This window comes from Amphiura filiformis, chromosome 18, assembly GCF_039555335.1.
Source record: "Amphiura filiformis chromosome 18, Afil_fr2py, whole genome shotgun sequence".
In the NCBI taxonomy this organism is placed as follows: domain Eukaryota; kingdom Metazoa; phylum Echinodermata; class Ophiuroidea; order Amphilepidida; family Amphiuridae; genus Amphiura; species Amphiura filiformis.
This window is the reverse complement of record NC_092645.1, coordinates 48,187,994-48,213,861: the sequence shown is the minus strand read 5'-3', so window position 1 is coordinate 48,213,861 and position 25,868 is coordinate 48,187,994. Positions and strand designations below refer to the sequence as shown.

At 39.3% G+C, this 25,868-nt stretch overlaps 2 protein-coding genes across 2 annotated transcripts in view; one reads left to right on the top strand and one right to left on the bottom strand.

Annotated features, from left to right (window-relative positions):
• Positions 1-25,868, bottom strand: part of LOC140139194 (uncharacterized) — an 893,593-nt gene that overhangs the window by 204,274 nt on the left and 663,451 nt on the right. The gene's annotated exons all lie outside the window — the stretch shown is intronic.
• LOC140139493 (lysozyme 2-like) lies at positions 10,413-15,927 on the top strand. The gene is made up of 3 exons (XM_072161228.1): positions 10,413-10,651; positions 11,135-11,278; positions 15,069-15,927. Exons 1-3 carry the CDS (start codon positions 10,489-10,491, stop codon positions 15,269-15,271), a joined length of 510 nt encoding a protein of 169 aa, XP_072017329.1. The 5' UTR covers positions 10,413-10,488; the 3' UTR covers positions 15,272-15,927.

Genomic DNA, 25,868 nt, shown 5'->3' with positions numbered 1-25,868 from the left:
GGTCTGTCCTGGCGCGCCGAGCCTTGGTCGCCCAGGCGCTCAACTTCTCGGACAAAAGAGAGTTGAGGTCTGCTCCGTTTGGTACTGATCTATTCGGCGGGGCCTTTCCCAGGCTGACCGAAGATGAACGTACCAGACGGAAGGCGGCTAAGGAGGCCAGCCAACCAAAGGCACCGGCCACATCAGCGCCCAAGCGGTTTCGGTCCAAAGGTCAGACAGCCAACCCGACCTATATCCAGGTGCCCCAGCAGCAGCAGCTGGTTGCTCAGCAATTTCAGCAGCAGCAGCAGCAGTATCCTTCCCTCTTGCAACCGTTATTTCCGCCAGCCACCCATGCCCCCTCTGGCCCCGTGCGAGGTGCAAGAGGCGGCAGGCGGAATCACAACCGCAATCGCAGTCGCAAGGGAGGGCGAGGCAAGAGTGACGGTGCCGGTCGTAACGACCCGTCCGCCTATGGCGGACGCGGTCGGGGACGCCGGTTCTGACCCCCTTCCGGGACCCGCCCGCCCGCTCCCAGTGGGTGGTCGTCTCCTGGCATTTGCCAGGGCTTGGCGGGGGTGACCTCAGACCGATGGGTCCTAGAGACGGTGTCTCTAGGCTACCAGATCGAGTTCACCTCCCGTCCTCCTCGGTTCCGGGGGTTCGAGTCACCCCGTCACCGCTGGATCCCTTACAGAGGGAGGCCTTGGTGGGGAGATCGAAGCTCTCCTAACAAAGAGAGCCATCACACCTCTCCCCAGGGCCTTCCGTACAGGCCATTACTCCACGTTCTTCCTTACTACAAAGAAATCCGGGGAGTGGCGCCCAATCCTCAACTTGAAGCCCCTGAATGCCTACATCAAGGCCCCACGTTTCCGGATGGAGACGCTGCGGGCGGTGTTATCTGTCCTTCAGCCAGGCTGGTGGGGAGTCACCCTAGATCTGAAAGATGCATACCTCCACGTACCAATCTGCGAGTCAGACCAGAAATGGCTTCGCTTCGTGTTCGACGGTACCGCCTTTCAGTTCCGGGTCCTCCCGTTTGGCCTCTCCACGGCCCCCCGGACATTCACTCGACTAGTCAAGTCGGTGGCAGAGTTTCTCCGGAGGAAGGGGATCACGATCTTCGTCTACCTAGACGACTGGTTGTTGGTAGCCCCCTCTCCGCAGTGTCTGCGCCAGGATGTTCAGGGGTGTGCAGGCTGGTAGAGTCCCTGGGGTTTATCATAAACCACCAGAAGTCTTTTCTCTCCCCATCTCAGTCGCCTCAGTTCCTAGGGGCGACTATAGACTTCGCCAGGGGCCGGGTTTCTCCTATAGACTCGAGGATCGCCGACGTTCGGCTCTGCGCTCTGCAGATCAGGCAGGCAGCATCGGTCCAGGCTCGGTCGTGGCTTCGCCTTCTAGGGCTGATGGCCAGCCTCATAGATCTGGTTCCAGGCTGCCGGCTACGCACGAGGAAGATACAGTTGTACTTCCTCGGACGGTATCGAGCGTGGCGCCATCCTTTGAGCCTCAGGATTCCGGTCCTCGGCATCTCCTCCCCTGCCTCTCCTGGTGGATAGGTCAGCCGAGTGTTCAGATAGGCGTTCCATTCCCGAAACCCCGCCCTTCCCACGTCCTTACCACGGATGCATCCAAGTCAGGGTGGGGAGCCCACTTTCAGGGCGTCAGGCTCTCCGGGCGTTGGTCGAGGACTCAAGCTCGGAGACACATCAATCTCCTCGAGCTATGGGCCATTTTCCTCGCCCTCCGCCAGTTGGGTCTACGGATTCACGGCCTGTTCATCCTGGTCAGATGCGACAGCATGACAGTTGTGTCCTACATCAACAGGGAGGGGGGCACCAGAAGTCCCAGCCTTTGCAAGGGGACGGTGTCCCTCCTCCTGTGGTGTCTACGGAGGGATATTTCCCTCCGTGCGGAGCATCTGGCCGGGGTAGACAACACCCTGGCCGATTCACTGTCCCGAGGGGGGCTTCAGTCATCCACGCGCCTGGCCCAGAGGGGAGCGTCAGTAGAGTGGCATCTTCATCCAGCAGTCTGCCGTTCCATCTTCCAGAGGTTAGATCGCCCGCATGTCGACCTGTTCGCGTCTCATCGGAACCACCAACTTCCGACCTACTTCTCCTGGGCCCTAGACCCCCAGGCGATAGGCAGAGACGCCATGCGGGAGAGCTGGGAGGGCGTATTCGGTTACGCCTTCCCTCCCATTGCTCTGATCCCTCGGGTGCTGGAGAAGGTAGCCCGCTCTCCAGGCTGTATTCTCCTTCTAGTCGCTCCTCTCTGGCCCAAGCAGTGGTGGTTCCCCCGCCTCCTGGACCTCCTAGTGGGGGAGCCAGTCAGCCTTCCTCGCGTATTTCCGCCAGTCCTACCAGGCGGCGGGACTTTCTGAGTCGGCTGCCGCACTCGCTGCAAAGGCAAGGCGACAGTCGACTCGACAGACTTACGATTCGCGACTTCGCCGGTTCTACAGGTGGTGTGCCGGTCGAGAAATCGACCCCCATTTTGCCCCTGTAGGCGAAGTCGCGGACTTCCTTACAGAAGTTTTCCACGGCGGCTGTATGCCTCGGACCGCCCAAGCGTACAGGACGGCCATAGCAGCGGTCCATCATGGCTTTGGGGGAGGCATGACTGTCTCCTCTAGTCCAGCCCTCTCCGCCCTCATTAAGGGCATGTTCTCGGAGAGGCCCCCAGTCCGTTCCCTGGTTCCGGAGTGGGACCTCCCGTTGGTGTTGCGATATCTAGCCGAATCCTTCGAGCCCATGGAGGACCTCTCGCTGCAGGACCTGACACTAAAGACAGTGTTCTTAGTGGCAGTGGCCTGCGGTCGGCGTTGTTCTGATATTCATGCTCTGTCGATCGACGAGCACCATCTACGCTTTACCAACCGGGGTGTCTCCATCCTGCCTAGGACCGGTTTCTTGGCCAAGAACCAGACCATGTCATTTACTCCTTCCCCGGTGTTCCTCCCTGATCTGGTCCTGGTCGCAGGACAGGCGGAGAAACCGTCATGTCCCGTTAGGGCCCTTAGATCGTACTTAAAGCGTACCGAGCAGATCAGGGGGGACATCAGGCAGCTTTTCATTACATCGGCCAGGCCATTTAGGCCGGCCGCTAGGAGCACTATCAGCCACTGGGTTGCCTCCGTCATCCGTTGCGCCCACCAAAAACATCACGAACGGATGACGGGTCCTCAGACACAGTCACAGTCACAGGTCAGGTGTCACGACATTCGATCCCAAGTAGCATCTTGGGCTTTCCACTCTGGGGTGTCCCTGAGGGAGGTGCTCGACGCAGCAGGCTGGAAGAGCCCCACCACCTTCCAGTCGACCTACCTCAAGGACGTCCTCGCAAGTCATTCAGCTGTAGGTACTTCAGCACTGCTTGCAGGCCGCCAGGGATCGGATCGAGGACGTTAGGTGAGTCTTGGGTTGGGTGGTTTTTTTTTGTTGTGGTTGAGCGGAGTTTGCACTGTGTGCCCTCCTTACCTCTCACGACTTTCTTCCACCTCCTTGCTCTCAGTGGTATTCTGTGCATAGATCAGGTCGTGGGAGGTAAGTAGAGGGTGCGCGGTGTATTCCCCTCTCAGAAGTGAGAGGGACATACACAAGCGCACGATACTTACCTCCCACGACCTGAGCCCTTCCCGCGTTTTATGCGTTCCACCCCTCAAGAAAGTCATACGTTCTCACACGTAGAGGGTCGCAAGAAACGTGTGTTGGTGAGGGCGATATCTCGTTAGTGTTGGGCGACACCAACACCTGGGCGTTGTCATCCCCGTTCTTCCGGGGTGCCAAAACCTTTTCTGTGGTACAGGGGTTTCTTGTGGTCCCAAACTTCGTTTTGTGCATAGATCAGGTCGTGGGAGGTAAGTATCGTGCGCTTGTGTATGTCCCTCTCACTTCTGAGAGGGGACTCTCAATACAGTTTCCACTAGAACGATTTTTCATTTACTGTGTGCGTGCACTCACACACGTATTGTCTATGGAGAAACTGATCGATACAAGAAATCCCAGGCATGTTAAATGGCGTACATACTTGTTTTGATCCAAATGTAGGCCTATATCAGGGTGTTTCAAGAAATTCCTGATTCCACCAGAAAACATTCACCAAACTTTTTCCTGTTTGGTCAGTAAATAGAGAGGACCTTCCTGCATGAAGAGATCAACTTTTTTAATGAAAAATTTAATGAGATGAGAACTACAACAGGTTGAAGTGACACCATTCCGTGCATCAGGTGTTCAAACGCAATTATCTCCGAATTTGGAGTGAATCAGACAAGCAAACTTACATACTCATAAAATTTAACTATGTATGAAGACAAAATGTGTAGGATGTTAAGAAATTTAAGAATGTTTAAGCCTACCGCGGCCCATCTCAAATCATGCACTTCCCCGTGCACTTCTCACTACCATGTCCATTTCATAGGGAGTATAAAACCGGGGACCATCATGGCTTCCATGCACACAGTGTATTGCTCAATGTAGTAAAGATAACCTTTGAGTTGGAGCAAATTTCTCAAAATTGGTAGTGATTAATGTTACCAAACTTATGCCATGATGAAATATAATAATTTTTGAAGATAAAATGTGCTGACCTTAAAAGATTGAACAATGTTTAAGACTACCGCTTTTCATTTGAAATAATGCACTTATTGTTCATCTCCTCTATGGAGATATTTTCCATGGCGGCCATCTATGATCATGCTTGAGGTTTCAACAAACAAACCATGGGTTTTGAGGTCTTATAGTTTTTGTTGTATGTCAACAAAATCGATTAAATTTTCAGGATGATCTTATTTTCATGTTGTTATAAGCAAATATAATGTTCCAGATAAGATAGTTAATAAATACATTAAGAAAAAGTACCTTAAAGTTGCACTTTCTGTTAGTATTCCTTTTGGACTTTAACTTTTTAACATGTTCTAGCAGCCCTATATAAAACCGTGACACTCGAAAGGCCATATCTCTGGAATGAAACGTCCGATTAAGATTATTTAAACGCCAAAATGTTTCTTTGATCAATTCCCATCCAATAAGTTAGGTCTGAATCAATTTAAAAGTACTTCAATTTTTAGTGGACATGCCTACTATAAGGTCTAAAACTGATTTATTTTCAGTGTGCGATATTTATTTTTTTCAATATATTTCTTTTGTGCAATAACTTGAACCATGAAAAAATAAGAGAAATATAAAAGTAATAAAGAAAAAATGTGAAAACAAAGGTGTGCTTGTGTTCCAACTTTCGTTATGCGATATTTTGATTGTTAGCCACTCTTGACATCCCTGTCATCTTGCGTTCATAAGTTAAGATACAGAGTTGAAACTTGACAGACAATTAGAAGATGGTGGTATTTGTTACTTTTTCGGCTACTTTAAATATATATTCCCAGTAGGCAGTAGCTATCAGTCATCAACATTAAAACGCTTATGAGAATCAGGGCCAAAAATTGGTAAACAAAATCCAAAATGTGTAATCGTTTATATTGATTTAAAACAAAAGGCTATGATCCCTAGTATCATTGCAATTCCTTTGTTGGTCCTGATTATCCGACACTGTCTAATGAAATTCTGGACCTTGCCGCACTTGACATCATTGACCAAAACACTGTGAAATGGACGAAACATTTTTAAAATGGAAAAGGCTGTGTATTTGTTGCATAGATCTTGACGGCTGAAATGTTGTCACCGAATCGAAATATCCCTAAAATAAACAAATTTAATACCTCGGCAAATAAATTATATAGACATGAAGTTACTACTTTCTCAGTGAGACATAGGTGAAATGTAATTATATAGACATGAAATTACTACTTTCTCAGTGAGACATAGGTGAAATGTTTTTCAAAACGTTGTAAACATATGCTAGCAAGAGAGAGAGAGAGAGACAAACAGCCTAACGCCTTGAACCAAGGCTAAAAGTAGGTTACCTGTCATTTCTTTTCAGGATCTAAATATTTTGTGCATAAATCCATGTATTCTTTCGCGATTTGACTATGCATGGTTTGGAAACAGAATAGTGGGGATTATGTTGTCAGTAATAAACGCCTCAATAGAAGAGAGTTCTTACTGTTTGAGTGGTCATAAAATAAAATGATTTTTAACGCATGAGCAAGGGTGTTGACTCTGGACTCCACCAGGGGATCTAAGGCGGATCCCTAGACCCCATTAGTTTGAGCTCACAACTTTGAGTTAGTTCTAATCTCTACAAGTGAGAAAGGCGTTTGACTGCAGTAATTTCCCCTCTAAAATCAATATGTTCGACCTTCGGCCAAGTTCCTTTTTTTATTCAATTTTTATTCAGAGCTATATTTTGCACGTTTATTTGCTATATAATTCAAGAGTGTCAAGTGTTCAATCAGATAACTTAAGTTAAAAATGACTCACTAAAATGCATGATTTTTAAAAATCAGATGGATATTTGGAGTAGATATTCCAACATTGCCAGTCAGCTCCCGGAGTTGGCTACATACACACACGGACCAGGTAAAAAATGGCGGACAGTACACATCATCGTTCGTAGCGGTTTCTATACAACTATGAATTAAAACTTTAAACCAATCCGCTATATACTCGACGGATTTGACGTATTTTTTAAACAATCTGTAGATTGTCGTTTTAAGGGATCTAAAATGAGCGTTTATTGCGTTTCGATAGTATTTTTTGTGGCACATGAGAGCACCTCAGACCTATCGACTTGCATTCTGAATCCGAAGCACGTCTTTCTGATATCACATAATTTTCATTTTTTGAAACCCACACTACAATACAAATTTTAGGACAAATTATAAAAAATTGATATTTTTCGAATTTTTGATATATAACAGTCCTTGAAGTAAATTATATAAATCTAATGATATATTCTTAAAGTGTATGTAGCAGGGAGGAAAAGCCGACGGTCAATTGAAAATTTTGACCTTTCATATTGAAGATATGGATTTTTTCCCAAAAGACCTAATTTTTTTGGTGTTTTGGGAAAAAATCCATATCTTCAATACGAAAGGTCAAAATTTTCAATTGATCGTCGGCTTTTCAACCCACCTACATACACTTTAAGTATAAATCATCAGATTTATAAAGTTTACTTCAAGTACTGTTAAATATCAAAAATATCAATTTTAATGATTTGCCATAAAATGTGTATTAAATTGCGAATTTCAAAATTCAAAATTATTTGATATCAGAATGACATTCTTCGTATTCAGAATGCAATTCGATATGTCTGATGTGCTCTAATGTCCCAAAATAAATACTGTCCAAACGTTCATACCCCAGCCCTTAAACTCACCAAAAGTTTAAGTAAATTTTAAGACACGCAGTTTACCCATTAAACGCCTCAGTTTAAAGAAAAAAAACGTGATTTTAAACATTTATTGCTGAATTTGTAAACTTTTATCTTTAAACAGCGTCATTTTAACTTCTAGAATTAGAGTGTACAATATTGTTGTATACAAACACACAAAAAAACTTACATTTTCTTTGTCATTTTATTAATTAACCAAATTTCAGGAAACACATTATTTTCTTCAACCATTTCCATGTTTTAACACATTTTTTTTTCAGAATTTTTACCATAAAACAGTGGTAAACAAATTGTTACAATGCATCAAATATGAATGTCGTTAAATAAGGAAAACTATGCCACTACACGGAAAAATATATCCTTACAATTCATCTGACATAAATATGCTAATTAACATGCATAATTAAATATTCACAAACATGCTCACGAAAATATCAGAATTGTCACAATTTCAAGCAAAATGCAGTACTTAATTCACAAAATCATTTTCCCATTTTGCAGGGGTAAATGAAATAAGTCAAATCAGTTATATTAAACCTGTTGATTTCTGAAACTATTTTTCAAATTACCTGACAACGAAGTGAGAGAAAAAATTTGAAAAGGAATAGTACGATCTGACAAAACTAATTTTGTGAACAAATTGACATTTAGCAACTTTGTCTAAAATAGTGGTAAAAACATGTCCTTAAATTTAATCCAAGCATCATTCACATTACTAATAGTAGATGAAATGTATTGCCAATTTACAGTTGACAGTTCTGAGATAAATGAAACAGCATCAGTTTTCAGTGATCTGATTTGAAAATTGGGTTTTAATCATTAAGCCAAGTTTCGCTTATAGATAATGGTGACTGCTTTTGTTTTCCTAACCAAAGTTCTCGGTTCGTGTAGCACAGGCTATCAAGACAAGGTTGCAGAATTCATCAGGCTGTTCTATAAGCTTATTGATGATAAAAGTCTTGTCATGCAGAACATGTTTATTTACAGTTACCTTAGCAACAATTCACCTAGAAGCATCCACTAGCAAAGTAGTTATTCACCTATGGGCTACAACCGGAAGAACTACCCTCTGAAAGATGTAACTTCAAGGTAGATTTTTCCCGGTGATGTAGAAACACGCCTTATATAAACAGCCTGACAGCGAAACACAGCTGGTTTCCCAGCTAAACACTGTGTTTATTTCTAAACGCGTCACACGTTACCTATTTTAAACACTGTTTAGCATATCAATCTTTATTTGTGTTCATTTTCTAAACACGTCACACGTCAAATATTTAGTTTCTAAACGCGTCACACGTCACCGATTTTTACAGTGTATTCAAAGGATGTATTTACCAACATCGGTAAGGAATTTTTTAAACTTTTAGACATTTCCCCAAACATTCACCGATTCAAAGTACTGCCGGGTTATCGGTTTTGACCCTTGTTCTTGTTTGTGTAGGCTTAGCGTTCATTTACTGTTTTGTCCAATCAAATTAAACCTACTCAATACGAACAGGTTAGTTCATTATATTATCTGTGTAAGGGGCTTTGTAATTATTATGAGACATGGGGGAACAAAATTGGAGGGAGCAATAATTTGTTGGCCCCACCGAATAGGGGCAAGCCGAGAGGAGGACAAGCGACACATTGGGGCACGCATCATACACTGCGTTCCAATTTGAGCCATCCATTGTTATGCTGCCCAAGCTGTTATTAAGGTTTTTGTCATGTTTTTTTTTCTGTCGATTAACAGCCATTTTGCCATGATTTTGCTCAATACACGGCACGTTACCGCTTCGGTCTGTTTCTACAGAAAATCTACCCGCTTCGTCAACGGCAAAAACCTACTCCAACGAGGTTTCTGTTGGCCTTGAAAAGGCGTTGGGGGTTGTTTTCACAGGAGTGGTTAACGCTTCCATACCGTTTCCATAACGGTATTTGGCTCACGTGTTTCTACAGAGCCAACAACCGATTTATGCTGAATCAGAATGTAATATTAGCTCGCCAATTGCTTTAAAAACGTTAACTCGCTGATAGTACTTGTTGTAACTCAATTATGTGACTTGCCGTAAATCTTAACTCGTAGGCGGGACTTGCCGTAAATTCGTAACCCCGGCGGGACTTGCCGTTAAACTTTTAACTAGCCGGCGGGACCTGCTGTTATCAGCAGGGGTTACTCTTTAATTTCTGCAGGGGGGGGGGGGGTAACTCGCCTTTCTAACTCACTTCTCATCTAACTCACCCATTTTTAACTCGCCATTTACCTGTCCCCAAACCTAAGGACTGTATTACTTAGTTTATCTCGACCCATACTCGCTCTTGCAGATTTTCTCCGGGATCTCTGGTTTCCTCCTTTCAAAATCAGTGATTAGTTATTTGCTTATCAAAACAAAAACCTCTTTCATCCAATGGAATTTGGGTGAGCTGCACAGATAATTGGTGGATGTTACAATCTAAGTGTGGATAGGTTTGCGCCAGGTTCGACTGCAACCGGCCTGGTTAACGGGATCTCGCTAATAGTGATTATTCACCAGTGGCAGCAGAATTACGTACAGCGCATTGAATACTCTGGAAAATGCGCTATATAAATCCAAAATTCTTCTTATGATATCCATCTTCTTAACCTTTATTATCAGGGGAATATTTTAGTCTGCCACTAATGTCTGACAATAACATTAACCATTTTGAACTTGACCGCTGTGTGAGCTTTTGACAGCCCGTGTGTTAAATTGCCCAATGCTTGATTTTGTAATTGACTGTCCTGTGAAGCAAAATCTGTCTAAAACAAAACTTAAGAACCCGAAACAAAATAAACAGAACCGGTGGCCAAACTAGACTATAATATAATAACCAAAGTATGCCTAACAAACTGTGAAAATTTATCCACTTTTGGCAAAGACCGGCTAATTGTACATGTATATAACAAATTGTAAAAAAAAAAAATCCCCGAAATGTAATATCTGGATCGGTTTTTTTCTGTAGCCTTACTGAACAAATTCCAGACACATTAAGTTTGTTTAACAATAATGGTTAAACGCGTGGGTGTTTGGTTCTGTTCCTTGGATTGGTGAATGTTTAATTGTTCCTTGAGGGGATTAAAAAATCTTTGTCGTTTGCCTTCATATATAAAGGTCTGTGCTTCCATTCGTCTCTCATTTTCTCTTGCGGGTTTTCTGTGTGCAACACTACCTTAAGAGAAACGCATCTTAAAAAAAACCCTCAAAGATGTATTTGCGTCAAGGGCTTGTTTTGGTGATTCTGTGGTGTGCTCTACTAGGAGAATCTTGTAAAACACATCACCCACCACATCCACCACATCCACCACATCCACCACATCCACCACATCCACCACGTCCAACTCAAACTCAACCTCCACCGTGTCAAGAAGGTAGGTTTGGCGGAGAAAGATCAGATTTTTAGTCATTTCATGCACTTATTCACTCTTTATTTTTTCTAAATCATCATTCCGTAGTCATGTTAGTACCTCTTTGTGAAGCCCGCAGCATATATTGTACCAATTCTGGTCGAATAGGTACTCGAAAATGGTTGAGAAATCCGTTCATATTTTTGACTGTCTACGAGGTGTTGATGTGGTCTTATAAATTTATCTATTTAAACGTCTTTTTACATGTTAGCAGTATGATAGCGCGTTATGCCTTTCGAATTTCTTCTTCTTCTTCTTTTTCTTCTTTTTCTTCTTCTTCTTTTTCTTCTTTTTCTTCTTCTTCTTCTTCTTCTCGGCCACGCTCCTCTCTACGAATTCATTTGAATTGAGAATTCGCAAAATATTAAGTCATTAAAACATCAGATGTTTGCAAAGTCAGCTGGTCCATTATACTAAATGAAAAATTTACCATAACTTTTTTTACAGATACAATAACTAGCCAGTGCTTGGAATGCATATGCCATGAAGAATCTTTATGCGATGCGACATTAGCAGAATGTGATTCAGACAAATGTGGGTTGTATCAAATCACAGAAGCCTACTGGGAAGCTGGTGGAAGCCAAGGAGCTGGTTAGAGATAAGTTAAGATAAATTGGCTATTACTGTCTTTCAAGTACTTCAATTACCAGAACGATTTATTAATGGATCTGCCAATGGTAGCGCCCATTATTCTTTATTGGTTGCCCAAAACATGACTTCAGATACCCAGTTTTGAAATGTACCTGTGTGGGCTTTTCTCCCATTTTTTTCATTCTAAAATCCAGTTATCCGTGTTGGCAAAGTGTATATGACAATAATAACGAAATTGGAAATACGGTAATATCGAATCAAAGAAACCAACTTTTTACCATGTTAACTGGATTTAAAATACTGTAACATCGGGGAAATTGTTCTAATCTAATTTTCTTCAATGGATTCTAAATTTGTTTAACAACTCGTTTGTATTATTTTCCAATTTATCGCTTATAATTATGATAGCTTCCGAAATATTATTTTATTTTATAAAACTGACCAAAAGCTGTAATTTACACCTTTCTTAGGCCGCAATTGTCATAATTTTTGCCAATGTTAGAGTTAAAATTTTAATTTTATTCGCGCACTTTACGTGTATTTGTCATGGTTAAGTCAGTTTTATTGGTCGGGATGATTTTTGGAAATTGACATAGGCCTAAGTTCTGAATAACTGACCTTTTAGGTACAAACTAAAGGAACCCTCTTGTAAAATTTCCACCAGCAAATAAGTGCTCAGACCCTAGAGGAGGGAGCTCTCTAGCTAAGGCAAAGGTACCCGTTTGCGCTATATGTGCTAACATAGCCTGCTAGCAGATCAACCGAAAGCCGTGTATTTTAAACAAAAATGGGACATTTTGCATGAAAATGTAATTTCTCTGCTTAAGAAGAGAAATAAGCTATGCATTTGAATGAGACTTCAACTGTGACCATTTTAATGACGTATTCTTTACTTTTAAGTAATTTATTTTATTTTACACTTTCGCTGGAATCATTGAATAGGCCTTGACAGTCTAAACGCAGGACAACCGTTCTTTTGTTCTGCTTAGTCGCGCTAAAAGTCGATCGATACATGTTAAAATCAGCACAATTCCGAGATACACCTTTTTGCTATGAAATTTATTTTCTCGGTCAAATATAAAGCAAATTTTTTTTTTCTTCAGTAATGTCAAATAAAAACATAGTGCTTGGATGAACATTTTTTTTTTAAAATCCTGGTGTTAAAATTAAGCATCAAATTGTGTCTTTTAGTGTGATATTTTTGATTTTTATAGGCCTTTAGTTCGCCCGTGAGCTTTTTGCAGAATTCATTTTTAGCGTCTCAAACTAATATAGTTTGCTAAAGAAAGATATTTCCCACCTCTGTAAAGCACATCGTGTGGGTCTATATATTATAGTTTTGTCAGAATTTCCGTTTTTATTTTACCCTTTTCCCTCCATGCTCCGAAAATGTCAAACTTAGTACTTTACCTCGAGAGCAACCAGCACAAATAATCGATATTTCAATTGTTGTCAACCCAGGTCCCTTTTCCATTGAAAACCAGGATTGCCTGACCAGCGATTTGGTAGCCCAAATCCCCAATTCTGGTAAATGAGGTGGATTTTGGAAATTTGCTCCCGTGATAGCCTGCAATTTCAATTTATAGGGGCTATGGATTCCATGATTATGAAAACCATTTTGTCTGTTTGTTTGTTTGTTTGTTTATTTATTTATTTACCTAGGATGAGGTCCATGGGAAAATCCACTGTCCAAACCTAGAAAAATTCGCGTGTTATTAGAGGGGATTTTAATTTTCTGTCCCTCCTATCTCCAGGTGAATTTTGAATGACCCCCCCCCCCCCATCGCGGGTTGCCATTTTCATTACACCCTTCAGACTTGCGTTCGGGTTTGTGTAGGCCTATTTGTCATAATTTAGCGCTATAGGACCTACTTTCTAAATGTATAGCTATAGCCGTGCTATATAAATATTATAAGGTACCGGTATGTAATATTATGTAGGCCTATGGGGGTGGGGTACTCAACACATTTGAACCATGACTTACAATGCAAGGCTCATTGTTACCATAAATGATTTTTCCTTTAGGTCATTATAATAGGTTGTTATAAACTTCCGTGTTTAACCTTGTATTGTTTTGGCTGCTTCATTATGACTTTCGGTGGGTTTAAGCAATTTCAAACAAACACAAACAAAAGGCACTATACCGAAACACACACCACTCCACGCCATACATAAATTCTGCCAGTCACATTTCCCCAATATGAAATTTTTTTAAAGTAAAATTTTAATTTTAATTTTACTTCTTTAAAGTTTGGCGGAGGCGGGGTTCGAACTCACGGCGGCGGACTGCTTTGGACACACTATGAATCCAGCGCCTTAGACCACTCGGCCACGTGTCTCCTTGGAATTCATTTGAAACTTATTTAAAGATATAATCGCAACTTCAACATAGGCCTACCACGTGACAAGCAAAGGCAGAAAACGTACCATATTTTGGAATTTTATTTGCCTAAAAACATTTATGTGTATTATTAGCGCTCAATTATTGTTAACTGCGTGTTTTATACAAAAAAAATCCAACTATAAACATGATAACTGGGCGTCTATATGGACAATACATTATATCGATTTTGACACGTGCTTGTGTCTTAGTACATTTCCATGGGCAGTAAAATACCATAGAGGAAAACCTACCATTTTCTTGTATACATGTCGATGTTTTGATCAAGTATGTTAATATTCGACATTAGACCCAACATGTTTTTTCGGGAAATAAAAGATTAGATTACCATAAAAACGAAACAGTAATCTTTGGTTGGGTCTAATGTAATATTCACATAGGATTTTCAACGTTTTTTCTATCCTTATTCTTGCTCAATTAAAAAAATATTTTGGCGTATATAAAATTGAAATAAAATTATCTGCTTCTTAAACGACATCAAATGTGCCACAATTGGGTATCACGAATCGTTATATATGATGTGCAGTTAATATTCATATTTTCTTTTATACAGAGGATGCTTCAGTTTTGACAGGAAAAATATTTTCTTGAAAACCCTCTCACTCGGTTATTTTAAAAAGGTAACCACACTTCCCTAGAATGTGCAATAAATTAGCATTAAAATTTGTCTTATTCTAACAGCAAGCGTTTCTAGAACTTATTATGGCGAAATGTGGTGTAACCGAAACACTAGGTAATTTCTTTGCTATATTGAAGTTCTGGCAAAACTGTATCCAGGCCGGGCACCCAGAGATATCGATCCACAATGCTAGTATTTCACGCGTGGATTTGAAATTTTTCAGCTGGTATTCAAAATTTATGGAATCAAAACGGAAATTCTGACAAAACTATAATATATAGACCCACACGATGTGCTTTACAGAGGTGGGAAATATCTTTCTTTAGCAAACTATATTAGTTTGAGACGCTAAAAATGAATTCTGCAAAAAGCTCACGGGCGAACTAAAGGCCTATAAAAATCAAAAATATCACACTAAAAGACACAATTTGATGCTTAATTTTAACACCAGGATTTAAAAAAAAAATGTTCATCCAAGCACTATGTTTTTATTTGACATTACTGAAGAAAAAAAAAATTGCTTTATATTTGACCGAGAAAATAAATTTGATAGCAAAAAGGTGCCTCTCGGAATTGTGCTGATTTTAACATGTATCGATCGACTTTTAGCGCGACTAAGCAGAACAAAAGAACGGTTGTCCTGCGTTTAGACTGTTGAATTGGATAAAACATTTGTCTTTTAAAAAATAAGCGTCATTTTTATGACAAGCAAGAAGAGCATGTTTATAAATTGGAATATTTCTCTCTTTTCACCTTATTGTATTATCTAGACTGGGAAACATGTGCACAGGATAAGACATGCGCTGAAAATACAATCAAGTCCTACATGGATTTATACGACACCTGCGACCTTCTCGGACATACTCCGACTTGCGAAGATTGGGCGCGTATTCACGAAGGTGGACCAGACGGACAGGATAGTGGTGATGCTGATAGATTCTGGGGCTTGGTGGACAGATGTTTGAATAATTAAATTAATAATCAATATGATCACCATAATCAACGGCGATTTTAATAATAATTATATGTAGTATGTAGTTTTATTATAGCTAAGTAAAAAAAATACTGGTTCATATTCCAGAATTCTTGAGTCAGTGAAAGTGCTAGATAGACCCTATTTAATTATATTTGTACAACTTGTAATAGAATTCATAGAAAGCCTGTTCATAGCTCAAACATAGATGTGATGCGATCAAGCAAAATCAGTCGGAACTTGGAAATATTAAATTTTCAGTATCTTATAGGATAGTAATAAGTATTTACAAAGTTGCATTTTGCAGACAACCCCATTGGAATTGAACAACCAGTTTCAAAGATATGAGCAACTAAAGATTTTCCAAAACAACAGAAAACAAAAGGAAATATTCCCTTTGTTTGGCTATATCTCAAAATCATTTTTTTGTTGTTGCTTGATCGCATCAAAAATATGTACCATAAGATATGACTACCTTTATAGTGAAACTTGACTTGATTAATCCGTTGTATTATGATTTAAAATTACCATGGTTATCACAACAGAGAGCGTACCTCCAAACAATGGATTTCGTGATCTAAGAAACGAAGTGACAAACTGGCGGCAGGTCCGTACGCAGGATTTTTTTTTGGGGGGGGTGCTGATCTTTTCCAAGGGACTTTTTTCTAAGGGGCGATTTTGTGAAAAGTGGACTTTTCCCTCAAATTTGGACCTTTTTGACCAAAAAACCGTAAAAAACCCTGATTTTTCGTAAATGTTGGGACTTTTTGTATACTTTTGCAAATTTGGGGAGGTGCGGTCGCACCCCTGCACCCCCCTGCGTACGGGCCTGACTGGCGGGATTATTTTTTGTATAAAGAAAGTGCAAGAGAGAACAACAACTTTTAAAGCAACATTTTGCATAACGTTTTCTAACCTTTTTAGGGCGTCATATCAGTCGAAATGGTATATACAATATCTGTCCTTGTTATTGAGTTATTGTCCATGTACTCTGGCAGCATAACAAGTTTCATATTTCACGAACAACTTTGGTTGCGGCGGTGTTTAGAGTGTACGTGTGAGAAATATAATAATTATTAAATTCGATTATTTCAACATCCGAATTTGAGAACGGTTTTCTGACCATTAAATGTACCAGTGTTTAATGAAAACTTCATTTTCTCATTGCTTTATCGTGATTTATGTGTGATTTATGTGTGCTGTGTGTTAATAATATCGACGAATGGATTAATTCGAATTAAAATGTTTTTTTGCCCTCACCACAAAATGGTATAAGGTCAGTGAGTACAATACCAATCACCTGTTCGTGGTATCAGTGGCGTAGCGTTATAGGGGCACGGGGGGGGGATATTGCCAAAAATACGGCTTGTGCCCCCAATCAGACCCGAGTTTTATTCTATATTCGGACTAGCGAACCTTATTTATTACCCGGCTACCCGGGGGGCCACTCATGATTATATGAAAGTTGTAAGCATCCGCGTAAAAGAAAAAGCAGATTTAGGGTGGTATTGTAAAGCAAAACGAGGATCAGCGATTAGGGTCTCAATACACTCATTTTAAAGAAGGGGTGTTTTTTAAGGACGATCCTCGCTTAGGGTAGTTATTTAAAAGTTTATTCGGCACAAAAGACTGATTTTTGAGAAATTTTACTCGGAGCCAACTTCAACAGTGCCAATTTTAAGCTTACCTATATTATCACTGTCACTGAATGACACTCTACCGAAACACGTAATGTCTATCCTTGCTTAGGGGCATATTTTAAACCAACCCTCACTTTAGGGTGTTTATATTGTCTATCCTTGTTTATGGGTAAATTTCAAACCAATTCCTCGTTTAGGGTGTTTTTAGCTGCGGGTAGCAGCTCTATATTAAGTCACCATGTCTCTCCGTTAGTCCGTTAGTCCGTCCGTCCGTCCGTTAGTAACAAACGCTAAAAATGCTGTTACGTCAACATCGTTTGTCGCATGGCTATGGTACTTGGTGAGGGGGAGGGCCTATACCGGCCCCATACTGGAAAAGAGTTTCGTCCCGAAATATGCTAATTAGGTCATTAAAGGGGCATTACACGATTTTCAACAATTTAGTAACAAACGCTAAAAAATGCTGTTACGTCAACATCGTTTGTCGCATGGCTACACAGAAAAAACAATATGTAAAAAAAAAAAAATATGTATTCTCTTGTTTGGTAAAAATAACATAATATTAGGTAAAAAAAAAAGTGAACATAACTTCTGTGTAAATTTTAAACTACACGTTTGTTATGTAATCCTCACATTTTGCAAACGTTCAGCGTTTTTTACACATTGTTAAGTTCAAAATTACAATTTTTGAAGTAAAAATGAAAATACCGAAAAGTTATGTAAACTCGGTACATGTGCTTTGTATAGTTACTATGTAGTTTTTCGTGGCAACAGCGCAAAACGAAACGATGGCGGATGACACGGTGCCGGTGGAAGACATTCTCGAGCGATGGGGCTGTCCAAATATATTGAGAAGTTTGAAGGTGAGTATATAGCAGCATTTTTGTTTGTATCTTGTCATGTTCTTTTTAAATGCAGAGCGATATTTCAATTTTTGGTGCCGGGTGTATGCGTTGCCGTTGTATATCTGCACACGCACATGATGTACACATGTAAGCTTATCGATGCATCACACACATGACACACGAACTATACAGAAGAAAACAAGTCTTGATTTCGTCATGTTTAACAGTGCTTCGGTTCCTTGAAGCTATGGTCTGTAGTGTAAGGCACCCAATTTCCACTGCTCCAATAGTGAATCACTAATGACAATGGTTATAAATATTGCTTCCACAAAAACAAAAACTTGTTTTTCTTTTCTTTTTTTCATTTTACAGGAAAGCATGGATTTGGAGCATTGTGTTGCCAACACCCAAGGTGAATCTCAACCGTACGTTCTTGTTCTCGGTGGTTCCATAGCAAACCCCCAGCAGGTTTTCACAATTGTGGAAAAGACAATTTTGCCTCAAAATTCACTCTTAAAGGCTGTTGACATCTGCTTGAAACTAGTGTATGTCTCTGACAATTCTTGGAGAATGTTGTCTGTACCAACATTGAACAACTGATAAAATTAGCCTAGATTGTAAAGACAGTTATTATCTAATACTAATTCAAAACACACAGGATATCTGTGAACATTATTTTTTGATGAACGCTCTGGTGCCTGGCAATTCCTGGAGAATGCTGTCTACGAGTTCAAAGTAGTAGTGAGAAGTGAAATAAAACCTTGAATGAGTTCTTGTTTACACGTTGGTTCTGGCAAGTGTGTTTATGTTGTGTCAATGTTCTGCTTTTTAAAGCCTCATTTACAAAGAATTGAATTAAAATTATTTTACATAATTTCTTTGTAAATAATTTTACATAATAGTTATGATGTTCTATTTTTACATCAAATTATGTAAATAATTTACTTAAAAGCTATGTAAATTGAATACTTATTTATTATGTAAAATTTACATAAATAATTGGTAAAATTTTACATAACAAGTGTTATGTAAACTTTTACATAATAGTTATGGTGTTCTATTTTTACATCGGAATTGTGTAAATAATTTACACAAAAGCTATGTAAATTGAATACTTATTAATTATGTAAAATTTTACATAAATAATTGGTATAATTTTACATAACAAGTGTTATGTAAACTTTTACCTAATAGTTATGGTGTTCTATTTTTACATCGATATTGTGTAATATTTTACACAGGTTGTGTAAACTGTTTTCTCAGTGTATGGTACACTCTTGTTCCGGCAGTTAACAGTCGCCAAGTATAAGAAGAAAAGTTTAAGATTTTGGTTCAAAGGCGTGATTTTGCGCTTAATCTGCAAAGTTTAACGTATGTTAAAAGACTGTTAAACTCGAGCGTATAAAAGTGGTTATTTTTTGTTACGTTAAAAGGCGTTAAACTGTGTAATGTTTAGTGGAATTGTACTTTACCTGTTTAACGATACATCTCGCGCCACGGAATTTTAACCAATTATTGTTTAAAATGACAAAAGCAAATGGCGGCCACGAGTGAATGCTGGTCGTGCTGCTTATGGTCTCCTGAAACTTCGTTCAAATAGGTAGGTTTGAGTCAATCAGGTTGCACCAAACTCGAGATTCGTTTGATAAGTTATGCATAGACATCGTTGAGACATAAAAGATGGATATTGATGCGTTCATTTGCTAGATTTAACAACGTCATTGGGATTGACATTCTAGCGACACTGTACTGTACTGTTCTACGTGCACGGTACATGTATATCACCAATGTGTGTACCGCGATGTTCAGTTTTGGGCATACGCACAATAGCTTACAATGTAGACGAGATGCATTGAAGTATCGGTATGCTGGATACCGTATCGAGTGTGTGAATTTATTAGCGTTGATGTATTGTATTTTAGCATTGTATCGTAATGCATGCGAGAGAGAAAGGCTTACTAGATTTTAATTTTTTACTCGGATACATTACCCGGATACATAGCGGGTTGAACTGATAAAAAAACCCAAAATACTTTATGCATGAAATTGTATTTTTGAACGAATCTCACAGTTGACCAAGATCTGATGACTTCAAATCTATCATGAATTATGTTTCAGTATAAAATTTAAAAAAAGAAAGAAAGAAAGTCCCAATCATAATTAAATCCAATACAACCAATGATTAAGCAGTTGTATTTCTTAAACAATCCTTAGATAAAATAGAACATATAAATCATTATCTGTAAAAGTTTTAACCAACTATTGATTTGAGCCTTAAACAACAAGAAAATTAAGGGCCCTTAACCAATATTTCGACGAGAGGACCACGTAACTAACACGAGTTTAAGATTGATTAAGATTGTTTAAGACTTTTTTAATTGGCGAAATAAGAGTGTACTTGGTGAGGGAGAGGGCCTATACCGGCCCCATACTGGAAAAGAGTTTCGTCCCGAAATATGCTAATTAGGTCATTACACGATTTTCAACAATTTTCTGCATTTTTGAAATTTAGATTTTTTGGATGCAAATACTCTTCTGGCATTATTTGCATCAACATCGTTTGTCGCATGGCTATGGTACTTGCTGAGGAAATTTGGGAAAAGTGGGGAAAATGAGGGAAATTGGGGAAATTAAGGGCAATTTTGGGAAAATTAAGGGAAATTCAGGGAAATTCAGGTGAATTAATTGAAATTGTGGGCAATTAAGGGAAATTGAGGGGAATTGGGGAAAATTGAGGGGAATTAAGGGAAATTTGGGAAAATTGCAGAGAATTAAGGGAAAATTGGGAAAATTGCAGAGAATTAAGGGAAATTGAGGGAAATTCAGGTGAATTAAGAGGTAAGGGACATTTGGGAAAATAGAGGGAAGTTAAGGGAAATTTGGGAAAATGAGGGGAAATTGAGGGAAAATTGGGAACTTTGAGGGAAGTTAAGGAGAATTGAAGAGAATTAAGGGAATTTGAGGAAAATTCAGGTGAATTAAGGGAAATTGACAAGAACTAAGGGAAATTTGGGGAAATTGAGGGAATGGGGAAATTAAGGGCAATTTTGGGAAATTAAGGAAATTGAGGAAAATTCAGGTGAATTAATTGTAATTGTGGGCAATTAAGGGAAATTGAGGAAAATTGAGGTGAATTAAGGGAAATTTGGGAAAATTGAGGGAAGTTAAGGGAAATTGAAGAGAACTAAGGGAAATTGAGGGAAATTGACAAGAATTAAGGGAAATTAGGGAATTTAACACTTTTGATGTCAAGGCGCTTGTTCCCGAAAATCGTGTGGACATCAAAAGTGTCCGAAATCTGTTTCCGAACACTTTTGATGTTCAGACACTTTTTTCCCGAAAATCGTTTGGACATCAAAAGTGTCCGAAATCGGTTTCCGAACACTTTTGATGTCAAGACGCTTTTTTCCCGAAAATCGTTTGGACATCAAAAGTGTCCGAAATTGGTTTCCGAATGGGGGAAATTAAGGGCAATTTTGGGAAAATTAAGGGAAATTGAGGTAAATTCAGGTGAATAATTGAAATTGTGGGCAATTCAGGGAAACTAAGGGAAATTGACAATTACGGGAAATTTGGGGAAATTGAGGGGAATGGGGGAAATTAAGGGCAATTTTGGGAAAATTAAGGGAAATTAAGGGAAATTCAGGTGAATTAATTGAAATTGTGGGAAATTGAGGGGAATTAAGGGAAATTTGGGAAAATTGAGGGAAGATAAGGGAAATTGAAGAGAATTAAGGGGAATTGAGGGAAATTGACAAGAATTAAGGGAAATTAGGGGATTTAACCCTTTTGATGTCAAGGCGCTTTTTTCCCGAAAATCGTGTGGACATCAAAAGTGTCCGAAATAGGTTTCCGAACACTTTCGATGTCAAGACGCTTTTTCCCGAAAAGCGTTTGGACATCAAAAGTGTCCGAAATCGGTTTCCGAACACTTTTGATGTCAAGACGCTTTTTTCCCGAAAATCGTTTGGACATCAAAAGTGTCCGAAATCGGTTTCCGAACACTTTTAATGTCAAGACGCTTTTTCCCGAAAATCGTTTGGACATCAAAAGTGTCCGAAATCGGTTTCCGACACTTTTGATGTCAAGACGCTTTTTCCCGAAAATCGTTTGGACATCAAAAGTGTCCGAAATCGGTTTCGAACACTTTCGATGTCAAGACGCTTTTTCTCGAAAATCGTTTGGACATCAAAAGTGTCCGAAATCGGTTTACGAACACTTTTGATGTCAAGACGCTTTTTCCCGAAAATCGTTTGGACATCAAAAGTGTCAAAATCGGTTTCGAACACTTTCAATGTCAAGACGCTTTTTCCGAAAATCGTTTGGACATCAAAAGTGTCGAAATCGGTTTCCGAACATTTTTGATGTCAAGACGCTTTTTCCCGAAAATCGTTTGGACATCAAAAGTGTCCGAAATCGGTGTCCGAACACTTTTGATGTCAAGACGCTTTTTTCCCGAAAATCGTTTGGTCATCAAAAGTGTCCGGAATCGGTGTCCGAACGCTTTTGATGTCAAGACGCTGTTTTTCCTGAAAATCGTTTGGACATCAAATGTGTCCGAAATCGGCTTCCGAACACTTTTGATGTCAAGACGCTTTTTCCCCAAATATTGTTTGGACATCAAAAGTGTCCGGGAGCATGTCCGGTGGATGTAAGGGGTTTTGAAACTAAGCTCTTCAAATACAGAAACAAATAAAAAATAAAAATAAATTAAATTAAATAAATACAATCTAAATAAATAAATGAATAAACGAAATAAATAAGACAAATAAAAATATATATATAAATCAAATAATCAAATATTAATTAAAAAATGATAAAATTTTTTTTTTAAAGAAATGAAAATAAATATATGAATGAAATAGATGAATTAAATGAAAAATAAAATAAATACAGAATTTAAAATTTAGATTAAAAATAAATCAAATAAATACAAAATAAAATAATTATTAATTAATGAACTAATTTTAATTAGTTTAAAAGCAAGCTTAAAAGCAAGTAACTAAGTAAGTAAGTAACTAAGTAATAACTGTGTTAAAAATATTATACTGCAAATAAATTATTACGAATTATTTTTTAAGCCAAAACAATAATTCTTAAAAGGTCATGTAACTTATATTCATTATCAATAAATGGATAAGATCAAGGGCACCTATTGACATTGAACGGAGATATTTATAGAACTGAATGTCACACAGTGACATCGCCCCGATATCTTCATAGTAGAAATCGCCATGGTAGGTTGAATCCACAGCCACCTATGACCATTTTATTCGAACCTTATGAGATGCATATTATTAGCGAAGTGACTTGACTAAGGCTACTGTATAGACGGGGTAATTGATTTCTCGCTCTGTGAGCAAGCTTGTGTACGACATTGCGGTCAATGGTTATACTCTCTCCACTTGAGTGAGTACCGCTATAGCCTGCTGCGCGCTGTAGTCCATATAGGACCAACGCAATTTGAGAGTTTTGGTCAAATTTTGACTTCAAAGCGCACGGCCAATTTTCAAAGCGCACGCTAACGACTATAATATCTGTTCAACACGTATTTTCAAGTGTATGAGACCACATCTGGTTTCTTGAGAAAAATTCATTTACGGGAGATATTCATCATTTTGTAACCCAGTATCCGAAGATTTTCGTCTGATATCAAAATCGTGCATAGCAATTCACGTGTATGGATCCCGTGTATTCATTTTAATGTCTCTGCTGCACCAAATAATTATTAGCCAGGCGATGTCGGTGTGTGTCACCAACACCATGGCACTAGACTGTAGATGGCTCAGTGATTTGCACGTGATCCTGTGTCATATACTGGGGTACACAAACAGGTGCAGTGGTTTTGTTACATTTTGATGTGCAGCTTGGATTTCACAACACTGTCTTTTGAGTATTCCTTCACTTAGAAGATTCAATTAGGTCTTAAATTGAGGCTAATTTATTCTATATTACTCATGTTTTTAACCTGTTTTAAAATAAATGGCATGAAATGTGCTAAGGGTGGTTGAGGATTAGGAGGAGGAGGATTAGGAAGAGGGATTCTTATCGTAAATTTGATCTAAAACCCCATTAAAAATTTGAATCTAGTAAAAAATGTCTAAATGAACTCCCAGACATCTATACCAAGTAAATAAAATACAGAAGGTCATTTAAAAGACTAATACTTGCTCAGAATGATTGTAAATGTGGAAAAAAAGAGGTGGGGTTAAAAACCCTACTTTGTGATTGTTTTTGCCCACACTCTCTCATTTTTTAACCGATTTCCATAAAAACGGTGTCAAAATGCTCAGGAGGATGAACCACTTCAAATGAGACGTGTAGGTAAAATGTTTGAAACATTTCTTTTTTTTTACTATGTAACACAAAGGTATCCCAGGTTGTGACACAGGACCATGTATGCTACCTGGCTACCACATGATCCTGGTAAAATAGCAGTACGCTGTGGCTATAACATTCATGGCACTTCACCTGTTCAGGGAAACATTATACTTTGGAGGTGACGCGTATGTAAGGCTGTTAAGACCCCCTTTTTCAGCATCGCTGTCACCCAAAGACCCCATACGAACACATGCTATGTCACCCAAAGACCCCTTATTTTTTCCATTTGATCTGTCACCCAAAGACCCTTATAAGTTCAATTTGAACAGCAACTATCCTTTTTCACTGATTTTGTTACTTATTTTGAAAAAACAACGACATTTAAAGCCATTTAGAAGGTTCAATTTTCGAGGTTTCTGTGGCGCTGTTTCGGCTCTCACCAAAGATCCCATTTAAAAAAAAGGTAATGTTCTCACCCAATGACCCAATATTTTTTACATTTTGCTCTCACCGAATGCCGAAAATCATGCTCTCACCCAATGACTCCTTATTTTTTACATTTTGCTCTCACCGAATGCCCCTTAGTGCCAGCCCTACACCTATATCCATTTCATATTGAAGTGCCCCCACCCCCCGGGCGTATAGTGGTAGTGGTTTACGTGGGGATTTCTGTGCTTGTTGCGTGACGGAGAGACACGAATATAACACAGAGGCTCCGGAAAACTTTAATCTATTCATTCATATTTTATTCATCAATCATCATACAAATACATTATTCATAATACAAATCATACTAAACGGAAATTGCAATAATATTTACAAAATTGAATGAATGATACAATGTATTATGGGGTATTTAGCGACCGTTCACCTGTTAGGGGGCCTGATACAAAAAAGGGGCCCTTAAAACATGTGACCCTCGTAAGGGGGCCCCTGAAAAAAATGACCACAAATTTTACTGGGAAAATTGCGTTTATATGCTTTTCTATGGGGTTGACCCATAACTTTAATGTCAAAAGGAGGTTCTGATATTTTTGATATCTCAAAAGGAGGAGGGGGTGCCCGAAAAATTTAAACAAGTGTTTGTGAATGGTCCCTTAGCCCCCCCCCTTTCTCCGGAGCCATTGAACATGTTTTATGTATTGGTAGAGTTTAAACCTATACACACAACTAAAATTGTTCACTTACTTGAGCTTTCGACACGACGACTCTGTGTCTTTTTCAAACTGATGGTGATTGAGTTATTGATCTGGGATGTCACATGACAAGCTGACGATGTCATGTGACAGAACAGGTTCATAGACCGGAGGTAGCTGGTATGTGTTTTATGTAGTTATTGATCATTTCTTTATTATCATGGCCGATACGACATATTCCATAGAGAAGCCACCCATTATTACAAGTGGTAAAAAATCATACTTCCAATATCCCCCTTCGACCTTTCAAAGTTTTTAGAGAAACTCTTTTTGCACATCATTTGGCTCAATCTTGTAATTTAATTAGAGCGGTTACTGCACAATATAGCTGGGGCTTCGGCAGTATATTGGGGTATACCAGTTACACAAGTTTCGGACTTTTTCTTTTTCATGTGACACCATCCGTGGGTCACACTTTTGTTTTGGTTTGGATATATTTAATGTAGAAAAGACCCAAAATATGACTATTGACCCGGGTCTTGAGAGGAGTGTCACCCCTGGTAGAGAAAATATTTTTATTAATACATTCTTTAATTTTGTCTCTTTCATTTGACACCACTCGGGGGGGGGGGTCATGCCCATATGAATATTGACC